General features: G+C 40.7%; 1 protein-coding gene across 1 annotated transcript in view; it reads left to right on the top strand.

The window, feature by feature from the left end:
• LOC143027569 (uncharacterized) overlaps window positions 1-18606 on the top strand; it is a 41881-nt gene extending 23275 nt beyond the window's left edge. The window contains exon 2 of the mRNA XM_076188886.1: window positions 9170-18606. Within this exon, the coding sequence (XP_076045001.1) occupies window positions 11725-18606 (6882 nt within the window). The 5' untranslated portion in view covers window positions 9170-11724. The remainder of the gene's footprint in view (window positions 1-9169) is intronic.
• Window positions 18607-20000: the final 1394 nt, after the last annotated feature.

Here is a 20000-nt window from a genome sequence, read left to right as displayed (position 1 = left end):
ACGAGGAAGCAAGTCGAAAAAGGGAGAATCATGAACAGGTTTGTGAAGTCTTTAAGAAGAGGGATTTTTTTTTTTTTTTATAAATTCGTTTTCGTCGATTTCTTGTTCTTCTGTCCTCCCCTTTCTATGTTAATGTCCTTTCTTTCGTCTGTTTGTTTGTCTCCTTCTTTGTTTATAATATTTTCTCTTCTTGTTTTCTTGAATCATATTGTTTCTTCGTATTTTCTTGTGTTTTTAATCTATTTCCTTATTCATTTGTTTAATTATTCATTTATTCATCCAATGATTAACTAATCGATTCGTTTATTTAATTATTACTTTTCATTATTTCGTTTATACTCTTACTAGGAACAACATCGAGTCCTTGCTTACTTCTCTACGTAAAATAACTATCTCAGGAATGATATAGAGTTCAACAAGTCAATACAAATTATTTTTCATTAATTCACCTTTTGTAATACAGTGTACGAACGTTCATTGTTTTGATATTGACATTCGTCAGTTCATATTGATGTACAAGTTACCATTCATCAAACTGCAGTATGCACGTTACACGAATGTGAGTTACACGTGACATAACTCTAAAGTGTTCTGTAACTTTTAAAGGCATTGGAGAGTGACAACGTTTCTCTCTCTTTCCCTTTCTCTTTTTCTCTTTCTTTCGATCTCTCTTATTATCCCTCTATTGCTCTCGCTTTCTATCGCTCTCGCTTTCTATTGCTCTCTCTATCACTCCATCACTCTATCACTTTCTCCTCTCTCTCTCTCTCTCTCTCTCTCTCTCTCTCTCTCTCTCTCTCTCTCTCTCTCTCTCTCTCTCTCTCTCTCTCTCTCTCTCTCTCTCTCTCTCTCTCTCTCTCTCTCTCTCTCTCTCTCTCTCTCTCTCTCTCTCTCCCTCTATTGCTCTATCTGTCACACTCTATCTCTCTCTCTTTCTCTCGCTCAGTCTCTATCTCTGTTTCTATCGTTCTTTCTCTATCGGTCTCTCTCTCTCTCTCTCTCTCTCTCTCTCTCTCTCTCTCTCTCTCTCTCTCTCTCTCTCTCTCTCTCTCTCTCTCTCTCTCTCTCTCTCTCTCTCTCTCTCTCTCTCTCCTTCTCTCTCAGTGTAACTCTCTGTAACTCTCTCGCTAACTCTCTCTAACGAAAGGCATATCGCGCGGCGTTCACAGATGATTGGGATGAAGGATACGTGTAGTTCAAATGAGTCGAGAAGGGAGGTGATGGGGAGTCTGGGGTGAGGTTATTCATCTGGAAATTATTCCTTTGAGAAAGTAGCCCTGTCCACAGCTGTGTATGTGTATATAAATTATGTATGTATTTGTGTAATGTATGTGATGCATGTATGCATGTAATATATATTATGTATTAGGTAATGTATGTAATGGATGTAATGTATATGATTAATGTAATGTCTGTAACCTATGTATACATGGGTGCATGCAATGTATGTAATTTATGTATACATGTGTGAATGTAACGTATGTAATATATATATATATATATATATATATATATATATATATGTGTGTGTGTGTGTATGTGTGTGTGTCTGTATGTATATGTGTGTATGTATGTATGTATGTATGTATGTAATGTAAGTATGTAACGTTTGTAAAGGAATTATGTAATGCAACATATGTATGTAAGGTAGTGTATGTATGTATTGTATATACCGTAATGTGTGTATGTAATGTATGTATATACCGTAATGTGTGTATGTAATGTATGTATATACTCGTATGTATGCACGTATGTATGTATGTATGTATGTACTCTTGCATTTGAAAATTTTAATTTCGGTTGAGTTGTTTCAATTTTCTTTTCAATGAACTCCGCCAAATTATAGTGAACAGACTATGGTCGAACATCTCGCTTGTCCGCGAAAATTTTCATCCACGAAGTCAGGTGTTCGCAACTCGCTTTCTCGCGATTTCTCATATTTCCGCGGTTTTGTTCCTTCACCTCAATAAAATATCTCTAACGCTGAATAGAAACGTTTGGTATTCACAGACTGTGGCCATGTAGTCCCTTACGGGGTGCATGAAAAGATTGATCCATTGCTCAAATGAAACCGTGACGATATACCATGTTTCTCAACCTGCTAAGCTTTGTGGATCCCTTACATCGACTTTTGATACAGGATCAGATAGGATATAGTCACTTTTTCTAAACATTTATTTGTAGAAACACATTCTGAGAGCGGCAACTAGATAGGGAAATAGTAAAAACTAAGTATCTCGGTTAAGACACTTTGTGTAAACATGAATTATAAAGAAAGAAGCTGAGTCATGATAGGATTAACTGTGATATGTCGAATTCTCTTCCAACAGACCCCTGGTTAGAAACGTCCAAGACAGCGTTTCCCAACCTTTTCCGACCATAGCATCCCCTGTTGTCATGTCTAAGCAGTCCAGCACCCCTATCTTGTTATTAGAAGGATAAAAGAAAGTGAAGTTTGCTGCTTGATGATTTATTTTTTTGATTCTTTAGAACTAAAACAAATTGACGATATTGTTTGTAGAAGAAATAAGAACACCCTAGAAAAAGAAGGTAGCATGGTAAAAGTCAAATATGCACAATTGGGTAATCAATGATACAAATATCAAAGTGATTTTTGTGTGCATCACTTCCCAGCACCCCCTGTAATTGATTTCAGCACCCCAGGTTGGGAAACGCGGGCCTAAGACGTAGATTATTTGTTTTGTTATGTAGCTGAGATGAGAATACTACTTCGAAGTGCACTCATCGGGTCAATAAAGCAGGATTACGAAAAGAAATACACTACGCATCGTTATCAAAGGCGTTGTTTACCCTTTAGCGTCTCTGTTGGACTTCTGTAGTGGTTCCTTTTTTTTTTTTTTCTTTTTTTTTTTATAGTGAGGACCACTTGGAAGTCCTATACCATCGCCTCACACCACCTGGTTGCAGGAAGAAGAAGAGGAAGAAATTGAAGAGGAAAAAGAAGAAATCGATCAAATATAAATTTATGCACAAGTAGAACACACAAATAAATCAACAACAGTTAATCCAACTTATTATTAAATTCTAATGCGAGTCATGCATCTGTTTCCTCCTCATCAGCTGATCGATGAGTAGCGTTACTTTACTCACAGTACCACGAGAATTATCTCCTTGTACCAGAAAGTAAAAATCTCACATCATAACACCAAAAGAGCTCGCGTAACATTTGTAAGATTCTCGTGTACCACTAGAATAGTGGTTTTCAAACTATGGGTCGCAGGGACCCGCGATTTGAAACACTGGTAAATGGGAATCAGCACCACGGAACCCAATGATTTAGTTTTCTGAAGGAAATGCAGTGCCATGGATTCTGTTAATTTAGTTTTGTTAAAGAAAAGCTGTACACATTATTTTTTTCCAAAGAAAAGAGTATATATCACTGTTCATTTTGTTTCTCGTTACTTTATTTTGAGTCGCGAAGGATTGAAATATTCCAAATAGGGTCGCTCACGAAAAATTTTGAGAACCGCTGCACTAGAGCAATGGTACTTAACCTTTGTCAGTGCCCGTATCCCTTGATATTTCAGAAAAAAATCTCGTACCCCCATCCAATACAAATACAATGCTTTCTCATTGTAAATATACAATATCACTGTACTGGCTATCATGTCTCGTACCCCAGGTTCAAGTTTTCGTATCCTTTGGTGTTACAGAGGTTACGAACCACTGCATGTACGAGTACCACAGTTTTTGGGAACCACTGCCCTACTTACATCAAAGGGTTAACAGACGCTTGGTATTATTCTGACAGATTTTTCCCTCGTTTTGCTGGGAAAGGAATTATGTGTTGTGCACTATGAAACCATAACCTTGCCAGGAGGTGACGGGTTGGGATGAATGTAAGGATATAAACAACGGTCCATATTTATGGGGGAGGAATTGCGCCGCGCACTGATAGAAGGCATGTATGGGCATGTGAGTGTATGTGTGTGTCGTGGATATAAATCAATAGAATGTATCAGTATTGTATGCCGTTGTCTTATGTGCATCTATACGAGGGTATGAGTAGTTTTAACTTGGATAAATGTTCTGAGAGTGACGACTCAAAAAAGAAAAACAAATAGATAATAAATATTAAAATAAATAAATAAATGTAAGGATAAGCCCTTTCTTACCCTCTCTCTGTTACTCTTTCTTACCCTCTCTTACCCTCTCTTACCCTCTCTCTTTTACCCTCTCCTTTACCCTTTCTCTTTTACCCTCTCTCTTATCCTCTCTCTTTTACCATCTCTTACCCTCTCTTTTACCCTCTTACCCTCTCTCTCATTCTCTCTTAATCTCTTTTACCATCTCTCGTTTACCCTCTCTTAACCTCTCTCACTCCCTCTCATACTTTCTCTCTTAGCCTCTCTATTACCCCCCTCTCTCTCTCCCTCCCTCTCTCTCTCTCTCTCTCTCTCTCTCTCTCTCTCTCTCTCTCTCTCTCTCTCTCTCTCTCTCTCTCTCTCTCTCTCTCTCTCTCTCTCTCTCTCTCTCTCTCTCTCTCTCTCTCTCTCTCTCTCTCTCTCTCTCTCTCTCTCTCTCTCTCTCTCTCTCTCTCTCTCTCTCTCTCTCTCTCTCTCTCTCTCTCTCTCTCTCTCTCTCTCTCTCTCTCTCTTACCCTCTTTTTTCTCTCTTTTGCCCCTCTCTCCCCATATCTCCCCATCTCTCCCCCTCTCCCCCTCTCCCTTTCTCTCTCTTTCTCTCCTGCTCACCATCTCTCCCCATCTTTCTCCTTCTCTCCCCTCTCTCTTTCACTCTCGTTCACTCTCGCTCACCCTCGTTCACTCTCGCTCACTCTCCCTTACTCTCCCTTACTCTCCCTCACTCTCCTTTCATTGATATCTGTATTCGTTACATGTGTGTCTTTCTGTATGTCGTTGGATTCACATAATACGCCAATGAAAATTTATTCGTGAACGAATAGTTTCGTTTATGAACTGAATACCTATCGGATAAAAGTCTATTCTTCGTAGAACAGTTTGCTCTGGGGAGATTTGTTATGTAGTTCTTTTTTACGGGGGTTTGTTTTTACAACGTAGTTGTAATATGGAGGTAAATATGTTGTGGAATTTGTTCGATATTATCCTAGACTGAGAACCCAATGTCTGCGTTACATTTGATCCAATTGTTGAAGAATAATTATTTTATGTGAATGAAATCGTTCAAGAGGGTAAGAGAGAGAGGGTTAAAGAGAAACGGTATGGTGGAGAGGGCAAGAGTGAGAGGACGAAAGAGAGAAGACAATAGAGAGAGGGTAAAAGAGAGGGCAAGAGAGAGAGAGAATAAGAGACGACGAAAGAGAGAAGACAATAGAGGGAGGGCAAGAGAGAGAGGATAAGAGAGGCCAAGAGAGAGAGGGATAGAGAGGATAAAAGAGAGAGGGCAAGAAGGAGGGTAAAAGAGAGGGTAAGAGAGAGGGCTAAAGAGAGAGGTATAGAAAGAGAGGGTAAAAGAGAGAGGGTAAGAGAAAGTGGATAAAAGAGAAAGGATAAGATATAGAGGGTAAGAGAGAGAGAGGATAACCGTCAGGCAGAATAATGATAAAAATGACTACGAAATTAAACTATAAATCTTATTTCTTTTCCTTTTTTCATTCATTGCATATTTGAAACTTTGACCGTTCTTTAGCAGAGTATGAAAAATATAATTTCCCCACAAAGGACTGATTCCATGTCGAGATACAATTCTGACAAAATTCGAACAATAAGATGTATCGAATGATTGAAGTTGAATGACCTGATGGACAAAAATGGAAGGAATAAAGTACAAGAAATTAATCTATCCCTTTAATTGAAAAAGACGTAGTTGTAGCTGTGTACCCTTTTATGTACATATTTACATTTGCAAACTACACCTCCTCCTCTTTCTCCTCCTCCTCTTTCTCCTCCTCCTCTTTCTCCTCCTCCTCCTCCTCCTCCTCCTCCTCTTTCTCCTCCTCCTCCTCCTCCTCTTTCTCCTCCTCCTCCTCTTCCTCCTCCTCCTCTTTCTCCTCCTCCTCCTCCTCTTTCTCCTCCTCCTCCTCCTCCTCCTCCTCCTCTTTCTCCTCCTCCTCCTCCTCTTTCTCCTCCTCCTCCTCTTTCTCCTCCTCCTCCTCTTTCTCCTCCTCCTCCTCTTTCTCCTCCTTCTCCTCCTCCCCTCCTCCCCTCCTCCTTTTTCTCCTCCTCCTCCTCTTCCTTTTTCTCCTTCTCCTCTTTCTCCTCCTCCCTCCTATTCATACCCTTTTCCTTCGCCTTCTTTTTTCTCCTCCTCCCCTTCTCCTTCCATTTTCATTCCTCTTCTCTCTTCCCTTCTCATTTTCCTTCTTATTCTTGATTTCTTTGTTCCCTTTATTTTCTTTTTCTTTCTTAATATCCTTTTCCTTTTTTTTTCATCTTTTTCTTTCACTTTTGCTTCTCGTTTATCTTTTCCTTTTTCTTTTACTTTTCATCCTTTTCCTTTTCCTATTACGTTTCCCCTTTTCCTTTTTGATTTCCTTTCCCTTTTTCTCCTTTTCTTTCTACTGCCCCTTTTCCTTTTTTTCCTTTTCTTGTTCTTGTTTTTGTTCTTATTCTTGTTCTTGTTCTTTTTCTTCTTTTCTTCATCTTTTTGTTCTTTTCCTTCTTTTTGTTCTTTTTGTTCTTTTTGTTCTTTTCCTTCTTTTTGTTCTTTTTGTTTTTTTCCTTTTTGTTCTTTTTGTTTTTTGTTCTTCTTTTCCTTCTTTTCCTTCTTTTTGTTCTTATTTCTTCTTCTTCTCCTCCTTTTTTTTCTTCTTTTTTCTTTTTCTTCTCCTCTTCCTACTACTCTTCCTCCTCATTTATTCCTCTCCTCATTCTCCTCCTCCTCTTTCCTCTTCTTCTCTCACTCCTCGTTCTCTCTCTACTTCTCTAACTCCTCGTTCTTTCTCTACTTCTCTCTCTGTTCTCTTTCTTCCTTACGTTCTCTCCCTCTGTCCCTCCCTTCCTACCTCGCTCCCTCTTTCTTCCTCCATCTCTCTCTTCATCTCTCTCCCTCCACTTTCTCCATTTCTTTCCTATTTTCTATTTCCTCTCTCGCATGTCTGTGTGTATTCGTGCGATTATACGTGTTCGTGTGTCATTATATATTTATCTAATTTTGTGTGTGTGTAAATGTGTGTGTGTGTGTGTGTGTGTGTGTGTGCCCGCGCGCGCGTTTGTGTGTGTACGTGCCTGCGTGTGCATGCCTTTGTAAACATTACTAATACATGATATTGAAATTGTTCAATGCAGTATATTACTCTCCTTGGAAAAACCACAATGAGTTTTAATTGTTAAATATTGGAATTATGTAATATTCCTGCTCCATTGTGGCCACTGTGATACATTCTTTTCTGGGGCTGTTAGAAAATATAAATATATATCTATGCGTGATGTTAAAGATAATTAGTTTGTTCGTTTTCTTTCTATGTATGCGTATTGTGTCAAAATTTCAATAGGCGTGATGTTGCAGTGTTTTTAGGGGACTGAATTTCGCTCATGAAATACACTTTGGGCATTTCCTGGGTAGAATCATCTTAGTCTAGGCGTTTCACTTTTATATCCCTCAATAGGAACATTGATTAATATGTGAGGGGACCTTGTATTACTGAGTTGACATTGGTGTTTGGGTAAATGAATTTTTTTAACAGAAAAAATAATAAAAATAAACAAATAAATAAATTAAATAAATAAATAAAAATGTAGTGATATCAATGTTCGAATATGCGACGATCTTAATGAAAAAGATTCAAGTTAAGTTAGGGGTCAAGTATTGAATACTTATAGTAGTGAAAATGAAAGTGGGCTAGCTATATCTAGAATGATGATTTGGTTTAACGTCGCGAACTACCCTGTCAGGATGCGATGGTGCTCATTATAGAAGACTTTAAAACGTGGATTTTAAGGAACCATGACCATGGTCCAACTCGCTGGCGGGAGGGTTAAAATTGCAGTCACCTCGACCTCCGCCGCAAATAACGACGCTCTAATGAACAGAATAAACTTCCTGCAGAGGCAGTGTAATGTAGTTCAGTTCGAAGCTTTAAGATTCGTTTAGATAAACACCTAAGCAAGATGCTTTAATGTCTGCCATTTATTATATTGTTTGTTATTATTTGTCTGTTTGCTTATTATTATTTGCTTGATTTTCATTTATTATTTATATGTGAATTTATTATTATTTACTATTTTCCTGTTTGTTTATTATTTAACTATACCTATGTATTTATTTATTTTGTTTATTATTGTTTATACTGTTATAATTTTTTATTTGTTTATTTATCTATCATTATTATATATATATATTTTTGCGCATCCGACCTAGTTATGGACCAAAAGGTCTCCTGTCGGGATGCTCCTCCTTTGTAATCCTTTGTAATCTTACCCGCTCGAACAGCGAGCATCCAGAATAGAATAGTGGATTCTTCCTGGAATGAACAGGGTTAAGTCAGATGGGGCTTCACGGAGACGAATAAAATAGTCTGGCGACAGGGGAGGTAATAGGGAAAAGTATCTCCCGGTAGGGAAGGGGATAGAGAAGTTGTCTTGGAGGTGTCTGCAAAATCCTTTAACTTGGCCAGGAAATCTCGCCATAAATTTCCCAAGTTTGAGCCGGAAATCTGCCAGAACTCCAAACTAAATAAAAGTTTCATAATCCGTTCGCCTCAGCTTGATCCCAAAATTTCAACAAAGGGTAGAAGTGGTTTGCAAAAGATGTATAGAATATGATTAACAGTGTGTTATCTTTGGAAGTTATAACAAGACTTGTTGGCTCATAGAGACAGAAATATTTATACATATATAAACAAATAAGTAAAAAATTCAGATAAACTAACAATTGTATGTATGAACTAATTAGTATAAAAACACTGACAAACAGATTAATCAATTCATCGAGGAAAATTATAACAAGATATTTGGCTCATAAAAACAAAATATACAAACCAATATATAAAGGTAAACATAAACAAGCAAACAAATAAATATCCAGAACACTCAACAAACATATGCGCAGATAAGTATAAAAACAGGCAAACATATTAATCAGCTAATCGAAGAAAACCTGTGTGCTCGCAGAATCGCAAGGCTATGAAACATTGGATTGCTGGTAAAGCAATTGTCGAAATTATATTTTTCTTTTACATTAAGTCGACGATGTCGTGTATATTTATTGGTCAATTTTCACTTCACAGGATAACAATTTGGTGATAAGAGATAGACTGAAAAGAAATATAATGTGTGCGTGAAAAGTAGTGAATGCAAAATGAATAGTGAAACAAAACGGTGAAATAAATCTAAACGTGAGACTGAAAGGTCCACCACGGTTTTTGAACTGATGAAGTGAATTGTGTATCGGAAAATTGTGTGGAACTGAAAATCTACACTCAGTGAAATTAGAAATATTGATATTCGTGTATTATTGTACCGCATCATCGACTTTGCATATATATATATATATATATTCAACCGATGAGGCGTTAATGCAGCTTAAATTTCTTATCTTCCTGGATCACAGTCTTAACAGACGATTTCATTCAGCTTAAGTAAAACCCCAACAGTCAAGAGGGTTAATTTATCAAGTAATTCTGAAATGTTGGAAGGGATATAAAGTGAGCAAAGAGTGAAGAGATAATAATTGGAAGAAAAGCAAAATTTAAGAGTGAAAAAGGTTTTGATTTTTTGTTAAGGAAGGATTTCCTTTTGTGACAGCGAGTGATTTTCAAGTGCATCTTCTACCAGCAAGTGAAGTGTGGAAAATTAGAGGATAAAATTTAATTCTCAGTTACACAACAGCCTGGAAGCTTTGGCTGTAGCCTAGCAACCACGTGCTGTTGATCTTCCAATGCACATGTATAGATCAGTCCCATTGTACAAACATAGCTACGAAGGTAGACAGGGTTCTTGCAAGAACGTATCACTAAGGTGATCATTAGGGCACTCCACTAAGCTCAGCCATTGTTGATGAGGTTCAAATCTCCTCCCAGCCATTGAATTGAATTTGTTTCTGAGCTCATGATAAAAACAAGGCACCAGTGCATTGTGATCTATTGTTAGATAAGTTTGTTATCAGAAACGATGATTAAATTCCGTAGATGATATCCAGAAAATAGAAAAAGGAACGGTCTTTTGCGAGTGATTTGGAGAAAGGAGAGCGAATTGGAAAAAAGTCGTGTGGTGAAAACTTGGTGACAGTTTCGTTGGTATTGCAAGTTTCCGAAGTGTCTGAAGGTTAATCAGGGTAAGAGCTTTCAACAATAGCCTCTGGAAAAGAAAAGAAAAAAAATCAACGACGTGAGATACTAAGATCCCATACCACCGATACAAAATTTAAGTAATCACTTTACTCCTAACCTTTTTTCAACGACAGCAAGACATCTTTGTCATAATATTGTATTCTAGATTAACCTAAAAACAGAAATAATGATGACAAAGGTACATATGTAAATATATCTTTGTGGTATTTCACCTAGTAAGTAGACCCTATCTATACTCGTTATAGAGTACTACAGAGCTATTTCCATTTGTATATAAATAAAACTTACCTTTATCGTACTGTAAATAGCTCACCCAAATATGTTGTTCAAAGAGCCACTCAATTGTATTGAACCGTGTCTCACGGTGATACAATATACAATGTATTCAACCTAGCGAGGAATCTTCTTTGATTTGACGAAAAAAAAAAATCTTCGATCTGAAGAAGAACCTTCTTCGATCTGAGGAAGAACCTTTGTCCTGAGGGATAACTTTTTTGTACATGAAGAAGAACTTTTTTGATATAAAGAAGAGCCTTCTTTGACCTGAAGAAGAACCCCAGTTTGAAGAAGAACCTTCGTTGATCCAACGAAGAAACTTCGTTGATCCAACGAAGAAACTTCGATTTGAAGAGGAATCTTCGATCTTAAGAATAACCTTTGATCTGAAGAAGAATCCTCAATCTGGAGGACCTTCTTCGATCTGCAGAACTTTATTTTACCTAAAAAACTTCTTTCGATCTCCAGAAGAAGTTTGTTTAACCTAAAGAAGAACTTCGATCTGAAGAGCTTCCTTTTCCAATCTGAAGAAGAACATTCTTCGACCTGAAGAAGAGGAACCTTCATCAATTCTGGGACTGAGCAACATGTCCACCCGATTGGCTTTAGGGCCGAAGCAAACAATAAGTCCTCTGGAAAATTGACTGACCAATCAGGAGGGCTTCTACCCAATCAGCCTGGTCCCCAATCATCGTTCAATCACGTAAAATGTCGAAAGGGGAAAACGTAGAGCACCTTCAGAAATTCTGGTATAAATCTTCTACCTCCGGGCTCTCGCCTCTTGCTTTCTTCCCTTTCTCCTCTTCCTCCTCTTCTGTTGCTACTTCATCACTCCTCGTGTCCTCCTTCCTCCTTGCTACGTTACACTTGCCTCCTCTGACCTCTTCCTCCTCTTTTTCTAAATGCGGGAAGACAGCCCCTCCTCCCTCTTTTGTGCAGCCGATGACTTCGAAATCTTTAATTTGTGAAGTGGAGTTTTGCAAATCCTAATCAATACCAGGTCAGAGGTAATTTTCTACAGCGAAGACTTTTCCCCCTCACCGGTTGTATCTGTGTACTATATTTGTGCGTCGTTTGATAATTTCATAGACTAACATAGCGTTTCTTTCTTACTACAAGTAAAGTTACAGTTAAGCTATGACGAGGTGATAAAAGTTTGATAGTGTGTAGCAGAAGATAAGACTGTTGAAGCCAAAAGTGCCAATAACCCTTAATGTATGAGAATCCTGGCCCCCATGTTACTCCTTCCCGTCCCACACCTCCTCCACCTCCTCCTTTCCTTCCTCCTCCTCTTAGTGTCCTGCTCCTGGACAGAGCAAGCTCAGCTCGTTACAAAACGCGAGAGTTCCTGGACAGACAAAATCGGCCACGCGCGGACAAGAACCAATTTACCTGAGACACGTGTGACTGCTCCGTTGTCCTCCGTTATCGAAACGCCTTCATGGTCACCCTCCACACCCCCTCCATCTCCCAAACCTGTTCGTCACGTGACACGTGGAGGCGACACTCCATTGCCGAGTCAGTCATGGCAAACAGCGTCCTCGCTGAAATCGACTGCTAGTCCGTCGTCATTCCCCGAAGTCCTTGGCTCTTCCATCGCCGCAAACTCGTTTACTAGAATTACCTCATTCTCTTCCGTTTCCTCGCGGGTTTTCCCTCCCTCCCGATCCTTATCCTCTTTTCAATCCTCCTCTTCATCAGGTTCCCCGCCTCCATCAATTTTTCCTCTCACTTCTCCTTCCACATCATTATCGCCCCATTTTTCTTCGTATTCCTCATTGTCTCCCTCCATCTCCCGCCCCCATGTGCCTGGAACCTCCTTCATCAAATCGGCAGCTTCTGACGATGCCAAATCCCCTGATACAGAGACAGCGAAGTTGTTGGAGAGCGGGGATGGGTCAGTCGACGCTGAGGATGATGGAGAAAATAAGGAGAAAGGAAATTATGATGGGGAAGGAGGGAGTTATGAAGGACGAGAAGTCGATAAAAATGACAGATTCCAGGAGAGGGAGAGATACGAAAGAGACTCAAAGGTGGGATACGGAGGGGACGCGGAGTTTAGGCCGAAGAAAAGTAAGGAGCCTATTAGACTCGATATCGAAGGGGGGCATGGGCCAATGAGGCAGAGTATACAAGATCAGCCCCAATTATCGGACACTGATGATGTTAATCGTTCGTCCTCGGGGGATGAAATACCTGAGGAAAGTTTAAAGAGAGGTCGAAAAGTCGACTCGAAATTTCCTGAAGAGGATATCGATGGTTTCCGGAGGCACCGAAGAAAGGATCTCAAAGATAATCAGGAGGGTCACTCGAAGTTGCTCAATTCTTCAACGTCTCGACAACGAGGACTAATAGTGGGAAAGAGACGAACTCAGCATTTGGTAGACATCAAAAACCTTACGTTCAAGAACGCATCGATTGTGGCTCCGCGCGAAGAAGGCGAAGATGAAGAGGAAGACCATGAAGGACCTGGCATCGATCTCAAGCCGTCCATGAGCAAACTTCACTCGGGAACCGAGAGAGCAGAGCGTGTGCATGCGATAGAGGGAAAGTGGCACCTGCTGAAGGCAAGCGCCAAACAAAAGGAGTGGAAGAGAATTAGCTGGGGATTGGTGTCGGAGAAAGACGAGGGGAATAAAGTGCTCGGAAAGGATTTGGGGAGAAGTGACGGGGAATTATCAGTGAAGTCGGAAGAGGGAAATAGAATAAAGGCGACCCACGTGAACGGAAATGAAAGAACAGGTAGTGAACGAGGAGTAAGAAAAGAATGGGAGTTGGACAACATACATCTTGGTGAACCAGAAGTTAGTGGGAGTGTGTATACTTTCAAAGACGAAAGCGAAGGAATTGATAGTGCATCGGTCGGACCGAAAAGAGCATCAGTGTTAGAAAAAGCGCGTCGTGGTGAGTCAGAGTTAAATGCTGAGTTCGTGAAGGTTCATCACAATGAGCAAGAAGTGAGTGTGGACGTCTCTCCTGCCGCAGGAAAAACAAGGGACCATCTTCGGAGCTCTCATACCATGTCCGAAGTACCTACCAGGGAGAACGGCGCAGGGCACACGGCAAAGGGCGCACTGCACCAAGACGTTTTGACAGACGCTTCTTCGGAGACTCGCTGCGATTTTTCAAGTGGGACATCAGATCTCAACCGCGATAGGGCACAGCTCCCTCCTCCCCTCCCATCCTTCCATCCCCTCCTTTCTTTATCCCATAACTTTTCCATTTCTTCCCACTCCTCAAACGCTATGGGCAAACGGAGGAGCGGGGGTTTTAACGAAGCGTATAAACGTCACGGAGAGTCTATTCCGCAGTTCTTCAGTCGGATGGGAAGGAGTAGGCTGGGGAGGAGAGAGACAAGTAGAAGTGGTAGTGACCACTTTAACGGGCTGGCCGATCGATCCTCGACGGAATCGTCCATTACCGGTTCTCCAGTAAAAGCGCAGAACAATGAGTTGCTCGTTCGCAGTTCTGTGTTAACTGGAAAGAACAAAAGAACTTCTCCTCGTTCTCCTTTTAACGAAATAGGCAAAAGATTCTCTACTCCAAGTCCTTTATCAAATGGGAAGAACATAGGACGTGGTTCTTCCCGAGGCGTGAACAGCAGAGGACCCTCACCCTCTGGTTCTCTGGTAAACCGGAACGGTAAGACTATATCGGCTCCAGGTTCTTCGATAAATCACGACAACAGAGGTTCGAACTCCCTTGTATGTCCAGAATGTATTCCTTCACATATACTTCCTTCACCTCTTCCTGTACAAGTAAAATCTTTCGTTTCCTCCTCTTCCTCTTCGAAACGACCTCCTGAAGGAAGAATATCATTTGTCGAACAAAACAAGAGAACAAATACGGTCCCACCGTACGTACCTTCAGGCCTAAAGTCTACAAGAAAAAACTCTGTAAACTTCAGCAATTATGAATTCCTTTTGGCCCCTGGAACGTCGCCTGTCTCTCCCGATGCCTTGGGGCAAAGGGCAGACAAAGGGACGATGCCGTCTAGTACGAGTGCTTCGAAGACCAGTAAAGTCAAAGAGAATAAACATGTAGACAAGGACTTCACAGAGCATTCAGGAACTTTCACGAAAATGGGTCACAAAAGCCGTGTTTGGCCTAAAGTCATCAAAGATTCTAAAAACTTGCTTTCAGTCTCAGAAAGCAAAGTTAACTCTAATAATAGTGACGCGGGCGTGGGAAATGGAACATTTCACGATCCATCAAGGACTATGACAAAAACATTTCATGGGCCATCAAAGGCGATGACAAATTCATCCGGGTTGTCTAGCAGGTCCTTGGAAGCCTCACAAGAAGTAAAGAATGCACATCTTGGTGCAAGTGTCTCTTCTGAAGACCGACAACCTTTTAATAACCTCTCTGGAGATACATACGTTCTGAACCTAAGAGTGGACCAAGGCACAAGCTCTTGGAATCAAAGAGTCGATCAGGAGGCAAGTGAATCGGATCCGAATGTCTCCCAGAAAACTCGTCTGATTCCAGGGAGTAAGCAAGAGACAAACGATTTGAATGACCGACTCGGGCAGAAGACAAACGATGTGAATCGAAGAATCTACGAAAAGAAAAACACTTACAATCAAAGGGCCGAGCAGAAGACAAACGTTCCGGATCAAAGCGTCCTCCGGACAGCATTCCACCACCCATCAGGAGTCCGCGAGTACCCGGACCTAACGAACCGTGTGCTCAGCCTCGAAGTCTCCTCAGTGGAGCCACCGAACGTGATGGCTGTTCAGGGCAACAACGTTAATGCAATAACTCATCAAAGAGATCCGGGTTTTTTGGACCCGGATGCATTACCACGCTTGAATAGCGTCATTCCTGGTGAAGGCGCGCAGGGAATCCGGCGTAATCAAGATATATTTCATGAATTCCTCTCACCTACGCCTACTCCATTTTCTCCATCTCCTATATCTCGTTCCTCCAGTGTTAGAGTGGAGAACGAGAAAACATTAAAGGGGTTAAACCGAGAAAATGTAATTTTTGCAGGAAATAAGAAATCGAATTTTGATGTTGATAGATTGCATCTGAAACCTTATTTTCTAAAACCTCACGACACCACGAAGACTCTCGGCACTTCAGTGAAATCTTCAAAAGATATCAAACAGGAGGGAGAGTTTCTTGGAAATGGTGAGGAGGAAAACATATTTCCAACACGTCTCGACCCAGTAAGTGCCGGGACACGGGATTATTTCATTAAAGTTCAAAGAAAATACAAACAAATCTCAAAAACAGACAAAAGTTTGTCCACAAAAGTTGGTCAACTTGATAAACTTGAAAGACCAGATTCTCCTGGACAAATATTACAAAAAGGCTTACAAAATACGATCATTATGGATCAGATTACCAATCCAAAAACTTATAACAAAAACATTTTAAATGAACCTGAATTGCAAGAAATCATATTGGGAAAGGCGAAGTTTGATACTGGTGTTCAAAAGTCACGCAACTTCCTTACATCCGGGAAAAATATAGATACACAGGTTGATCACAGAAATCATTCAAAACTTAAAGTGCATCAAAGACCCGAAACGAATTTGAAACTTGTGACGCCACAAGCAACACCTTCACGCCCAAGAAGATTTCAAAAAGTTGTAAGAGTTTTAGCCTCGAGGCTCTGTCCTGAGGTCCTTCAAGCCGAACAAGATCTTTTAGAAGAAAACATCTCTTCCCTAAGCGACGTTCTTCTGAGGGAACCCGGGAAGACTCACCCAGGAGGCTCTCAAAGGGACTCTATTTCTGAACCTTCTGAAATTGAAGACTCTCTAGTTAGACGAAATTTACGTCGGGACAAAAGAAAGAATAGATTGGGACGGAAAGCCCAAAGCGACAGAGTAAAAACTCGGCGTGTTTCGAACACGGAATGCATTTTAGATCATTCCAACGGAGTAAAACTGCAAGAACTAACCGTCAACAGCGACGCGCCATTACCGCTAGGGAGCGTAATAAAAACAAGAAGAGAGAAACCCCAAACACCAAACTCGAACTCATCCCGGCTTATATCTGGCCCAGCACTGGCGGTAGCATCTAATTCCCCTCAGGATTATAGGTCTGAGTCCCGGCGACAAGGGAATGGGATCACGGCAACGAAGAGGGAACGACGTCAAGTCACAACAAAGGGAAACAAAGAAAGGGAACAGGGAGAACAAACTCCCGTGTATAGCAAGACCCCAACAACTTTAACAGAGAGTAGAACAGTTAGTCAAAATGGTCATGGTAAAATAAATAGTGATAGTAGCGGTAACAGTAGAACGCAAGGGTATGAAAATGTTTCTAAACCTTCAAGAATGGTTAGGAATCCACCCTTCACTGAAAAACGGACCTATTCAGAGAGGCTGAAGGAAGCGGAGAGGAGCATAGGAAGGGATTCCGACGAATCGAAGGGAAGGGTAAGAACGGAACCAAAAAATGCCGAAGCGTCTTCAACACTGCCCCAGCAGGAGACTAACCAGAAGCTCTTCGAGCGTTTGAGAACCACCAATAGAATGATATGGAGCCAAAAGCTTCCAGTCCAACTTAATGGAGGAGAGAAATTATCTTCAGCTTTAGAGAACAACACTCCGAAACCTTTAGAAGGCAAAGGCAACCCTCGTCCTTCATCGGGGGAGCGTGGGTGGTTTGTGAAGAACATGGGAACGGAGTATGGGAGTATGGAGGAAGTTCTTGGAGGTTATGAGAGTATGGAAAGAATGGAGGAGGCTGGTGGCTGGAATGGAGTTAAACAAGGTTACTTCGTTCATGAGGAGGTAAAAGAAAATGATGGAGGAAGAAGTCGTTTAAGGGAAAATGCTTTTACCGTAGAAGACGAAGAGAGTGAGGTCGAGCCTTGCAATATTAGTAATGGAAGAGGGAAAGGGAGTTTGGATGAAAGCGGTGGTGGGGAAGATGGAGGAGCAGACAGAGGCGACGAGGCTAGCCTCTTGGGAGGCGAGACAAGTGGAGGAAGAGTTGAAGGAGATGAAGACCCGGAGGAAGTTGACAACTTGATTTCTGAGGATGAGGTGAAGAGACTAAACGTAGGTAGCGGGAGAAGAGAAAGTAAAGAAAACGGAAAAGTCAAAGGAAAGGGAGGAAGTGCGGACGAAAGAAATAGTCGAAATGGAGACCAGGTCGATACGAAGAGTGGTGAAAGACGACTGGGTGGTAATGAATATGTTGATAACGAAAACATTGGTGCACACGTCTACACTAATCCCAGTCTTAAAGTAGACTCTGGTAAAAGCAACAGACCCATAGGATATAGAGACAAAATACATAAAAGGGAAATTAATGGAGGCGAAGTGTACAGAGACAAAGTTTACGAAGTCAAAGAGTACAAAGAAACAATCCAGTTGCAGGACATTAGTCCTGAGGTCGGAGACTCCTTAACGGAAAGCACGAAGTCAGTCGAGGTGCTTCAAGCTTCAACAAGAGAAACATTACCAACCAATAGTTCTGTTCATGGCGGTGGGGACCAAGTTGATAGGAGCGAGATCGATAGCTTATGCACTGGTGACGTCGATGGCTGCAGCGACGATGCAAGTCTTCAAGGTCAGAGAGGTCAGGTGAGGGGTGAAGGTCGTAACGGGTCATACAGCGAAGATTCGGATGAAGGAGTTTCTGTGGTCACCGAAAAAGGGTTGGAATCGGGTGGGGAAGAAAAAGACGAAGAGAGAGAGGGCGGAGGAGTCGATGTTATCAAAATATGGCCGAAGGAAGTGGAAAGTGAAACGCGTGATGAAAGTCAAATTGAAAAGGAATTACGTGGTGTGACTACAGTGGAAGGGAAATTACTTAATGTGACTACCATGGAAAATAAATTACGCGAAACAAACCAATTGGAAAATGAATTTCGTAACGCAAGTAAAATAGAAAAGGAAGTAGATGACGTGATAAGAATTGTGGAAAATATAGAGAATGAAGAAAGCTTGAGTAAAGCGAGAGAACAAGTGGACCCCCATAGCAGGTTTCTTGTGCAAGAAGACGATGAAGAAGGAGAAGCAGGAGGTAGAGAAGGCGGAAGATACGACACAAACGGCACTCATTGGAAGACTCCACACAGAAGAAGACATAAAAGGAGACTCTCCAAGAGACGAGGTAAGTCCAGAGATTAAGCTTGGTCACCGCTCTCTTGAAGCTTGGTTCTTCAAGCCTCTTCCCTATTCTTCTTTTTTGGACCGGAGCTTGCCAGCCCTCTTTTTACTGCAGTTTAGTCTCCGGTCTGCTGTTCTGCTCCTGGCTTGAGATTGTTTCTTCGTGCATTTTTTGAGGAGAGTCATTCTTTTTCTTTATTGATATTTATTCGATTAGTTATTGATATATTTCTGTCCGGATACCATCTCCTCTCACATTCTAGATTACTCTTTATCATTTTTCTTGCTAAAGAGGAAACACTCTTGGATAACTGGGAGAGGTAATTCATAGGGGCAGCCACAACGGACTAGCTTTTTTCATCTGTAGTAGTCCCAAAAATATTAGTGTTCATCTAATGTTAGCCAATTATATGTATAATATATATATATATATATATATATATATATATATATATATATATATATATATATATATATATATATATATATATATATATATTATACACACTGTGTATATGTATGTATAAGTACATACATACATATACCAAAGGCTTTTTCCCCTACACGGAGGTAGCCAAAAAGTTAAAGGCATAGAAACCACTCCCACCAATTCCATTCCCTATATATTCCACTCCCCTCCACCCTCCTCCCTCCCTCTTATCTTGGCACCTCCTAGATGACGGGTCATTCATGCATCCTGCAAAATATGTATATGTATGTGCATGTATATGTATGTATATGTATATATATGTATGCATATGTATGTATAGATATATGTACGTATATGTATGTGTACATATATGTATGTATATGTACATACATATACCAAAGGCTTTTTCCCCCTTACACGGGGGTAGCCCAAAACAAAAAGGCATAGAAACCACTCCCACCCATTCCATCCCCTAAATACTCCACTCCCCTCCAGCGTCCCCCCTCCCTCTCATCTTGGCACCTCCCGGATGATGGGTCATCCCTGCATCCTGTCCACTGCCCTGGGTCAAAAGCAGTGTCGTAAGAAACAGCACATCCACAGCAAGGCCGTTTCATTAATTCGGCGACCCCCCCTCTCCATATGTACTGTATATATAAATTGTGTATTTACCTAATTGTAGTATACAGGAAAGGAGCGATGCTCTTGGGGTCATGTCTCCTACTCTCCAATTGATCATACCTAGCTTTAAATTCATGGATGGTTCCAACTCAGTCATATCTTTATTTTCTAATTATTATCTTTAGATTTGAATTCTGTTTTTCTAACTTGGAATATATCACCTAATATATTTCAAGTATCTGTACATCTGTATGAAAAACTGCATTTATTCGTATCATTTAGACTTTGTTTTTCTCAGTGTGTTATCATGACCTATTAAAGTTCTTCTATTCCTAGTCAAAATATCTTATCTACCAATGTAGTA

This window comes from Oratosquilla oratoria, chromosome 1 (assembly GCF_046742065.1).
Source record: "Oratosquilla oratoria isolate Oo_2021 chromosome 1, ASM4674206v1, whole genome shotgun sequence".
Taxonomy (NCBI): Eukaryota; Metazoa; Arthropoda; class Malacostraca; order Stomatopoda; family Squillidae; genus Oratosquilla; species Oratosquilla oratoria.
This window is presented reverse-complemented; position numbering and strand designations above follow the sequence as displayed.